A 3150-nucleotide genomic window follows, 5' to 3' on the forward strand; every position below is an offset into this window, starting at 1 on the left:
ATAGCCCTCATAATTGCACGATTCTAGGACATTGTTCCCTAGACGTAGCTATAAATAGTGAGCTCTGTTATTATTGTGACGGGACACGAATGGCAAACTAATATTATAATCCATTCAAAGCTTTATACAATTTTATTTCCTTGCTTTTGTTCTTATTACTGTTGTGCCCGGAGGCCTCGCTACCGCAATCATTATTTCTGCTATATTTTCTTCATATCAAGCCTAATTAAGTGTTACATACTTCTTCAATTATTTCATTATTTCAGGATCGAATTAATTTACTTGTCTAAAAACTACATATAAATTTAATTGTACCGTTTTACGGGTAAACACTACTAATGAGATTTGAACCCCTCACCTAAACTGCAGAAAACAATAAGCTCACCAAGTCAGCTAGCTCTCAACCCCTTCTCTTATACATTGGCTTCAACACCTTGATCTTTTTAATTTGTTTCTCAGCTTTTAAGCCAGAAGAAGTAATTTTATAAATAAAAGAGAAAGTAACATAAAGTCTGTATGAGTTACAGAAGTAAGTCATCAAGAAATGGGGTGCTAAATGGTGGATTGACCATCCCAGAAGCTACAAGAAATGCAAGAATCCACAAGGGTAGAATCCATTTGAACACAACAACTAAAATCTTCTTTCCTGTGACAACAAACAAAAATTCAAGATTGTTAAGTACTTAATAAAAGAAGTAAATATAAAAAAAAATTATTACCAGCAGAGGCAGATGTGTCTTCAGTTTTATCAATAAGCCATTCACCAGTTTCCCTTAGCTTCTTTTCCATATCTCCTTCATTCTCCCCAACAGAATTTGACAAAATTGAATCAAACAAAGTCTTGCTCTCCTTTGCTTCCCTTTACAAATGAATCTTTTCTTAGATTAGCTACACAATATTTGAATACACTTATGTATCATCAGCCTTTTAAATTTATTTGCTCCCTTGCTAGGAGAAAATATGTAAACCAAAATGATCAAATGTTACACATTAGTAAGTGTTGAAACCGATTCTATGATTAAACAGTACCGATTGGCCAGGGATGTGAACAACCATTTACCATTACATTTGGAATATTTTTTTATTGAATTTAGAAGATATTACTTAAACTATTCAAGGTATAAACAGTGATAATATCTCTCCTAAAATACACAAGCTTTACAGAAAGATTGAGCAAAATAGCAACACCAAGATGGTATTATGTTTGATAAAGTAAAAGGTATTTGCCTGCTGGTATCTCTGTCTCGGAAAATGCCAGCACCAATGGCTCTTTCAATCTCTGCAACTGAAAGTTGCCTTTGATTCTGCTTCTTTTTCTTCTGCAGCTCCAGTCTTGGTTGGGATTTGTGGAGTGGAGGGTTTAAGTTATTAGAAGGAGAAGGAAGAAAAGGTGAAGGGTCAGTGGGTGGAGATGAAGATGCAAGTATTTTGCGAGGCTTTGCCATAGAGATGAACTTTAGTCCAATCATTTTGGATATGTTTTACTTTTTTTTTTTTTTTTTTTTATATAATGAAATTATACGTAGCTAAATGTCTGTGTTGAGCTTTTGCAGTTGTATTTTGTGAGGACTTCCTCAAAAATATCGCATGGATTATCTTCTTTTTCGGTATAGTCCTTGCACGGAAAAATTCAGCATTCTTATTATCGGTTTTGGACTATTTCTCAATTTGTTCATGTTATCCTTAGGCAAGGTGTTAGCTCGAAGATTTCACGTATTGATTTTGATAAAAATAAAATAATATAATTATTAATTAAAGAAATTTAGGGTGTGTTTGGTATAACGGAAAATGTTTTCAGTGGAAAATATTTTCTTGAAAAACAAGTAGTAATTTTATTCATTTTTTGGTATTTGGTACGCAAATTAAGGAAAATGACTTCTCAAGAGTATTCATAAATAATTTAGATATAGTAAACATGAAGCCATAAACTTTCAAACCAACAACCTTGCGGACCCACAAATTCATAAACTTTCGAACCGCTAAACATTCAAAATCGCGAAATTTCGAATCCGTATACTTTATAATTTATAAACCCGTAAACTTCCAAACACATAAACCTCCGAACTCATAATTTTGGAACTTGTAAAATTTTGAGCCGTTAAACCGATAAATAATAAAATTAAAACTGAAAAATATATTTAAAATTTTTTTGATGGGGGTGGGGGCAGTAAAACGAAAAAAAAGAGAAATTTAAATTACAAAAAAAAAGTAAAATTTTTTTTTGTGCGGGGGAGGGTGGAGGGCAGGTGGGGGGTTGGGGTGGGTGGTGCAGAAAAATGAAAAACAGAAATAGCAAATTGCCAAAAAAAATGTAAATTTTTTTTCGGGGAAAGGGGGGATAGAGGGGTAGTAGGGTGGGTGGTAACGGAAAAACTAAAATTTGAAAGGGGGGGGGCAGGTGGGGTGGGTTGGTAAGGGTGAAGAAGATTGAGAAGGAGCTTTGGAAAATGTTTTCCCTTCTCTTTATAAGAAAAACATTTTCCTCCAATTGGAGGAAAATTAATTGATAAGGAAAATGTTTTCCAAAACATTTAAGCTAACCAAACATGGAAAAATGGGAAAATATTTTCCTTCATACTAAACACACCCTTACTTGTGGTAATTTTATTCTTGCACAGATTTGTTCAAGGGAAAAGAAGTTAGTAAAGATCCAAACAAATATGGGAAAGGAAATATCATGTGATGAATTTATGAGTGAAAATATAAGCAAGAAAGATTATTTTTAGAGATTTAATCTCCAAGCACCGTAGAAGAAATAATATTTGAAAGTCAAATTTCAAGTATTGAATGGTTTACCACAATATGAGAAGAAGACTCTGCTAAAATTATGGAAGGAAAGTTCTTCCATATCATTAAGGGAATCTTACATAAGTATCCCAAATAAGTTCCAGCTTACCAGTCTCTAGCCATTAATCATAGACTTATCAAAACTAGCCAATCACATATAAAAATTGAAAACCCAAATAAATAAGGTTATGTCTTTCCAAAAAATCACACGCAAAGATCTCCTTCCATTTATTTTAAGCGTGATTAGTAACACTGGATGCAAGACGGAATGAAAATTTTATGGATGAGGTTGCAAATAAGTGTAACGACTCGGTCGATCGTTTTAAGAATCAACGCCCTGATCCCCTATTAACTACTTTCTCC

The 3150-nt window shown here is 33.4% G+C and overlaps 1 protein-coding gene across 1 annotated transcript; it reads right to left on the reverse strand.

The window, feature by feature from the left end:
* Positions 1-244: 244 nt before the first annotated feature.
* Positions 245-1536, reverse strand: LOC104212684 (probable NAD(P)H dehydrogenase subunit CRR3, chloroplastic). The gene is made up of 3 exons (XM_009762027.2): positions 1228-1536; positions 720-859; positions 245-646 (listed from the first exon to the last, which is right to left on the reverse strand). Exons 1-3 carry the CDS (start codon positions 1467-1469, stop codon positions 522-524), a joined length of 507 nt encoding a protein of 168 aa, XP_009760329.1. The 5' UTR covers positions 1470-1536; the 3' UTR covers positions 245-521.
* Between the last annotated feature and the right edge of the window lie 1614 nt (positions 1537-3150).

Source organism: Nicotiana sylvestris, chromosome 8, assembly GCF_000393655.2.
Source record: "Nicotiana sylvestris chromosome 8, ASM39365v2, whole genome shotgun sequence".
NCBI lineage: Eukaryota > Viridiplantae > Streptophyta > Magnoliopsida > Solanales > Solanaceae > Nicotiana > Nicotiana sylvestris.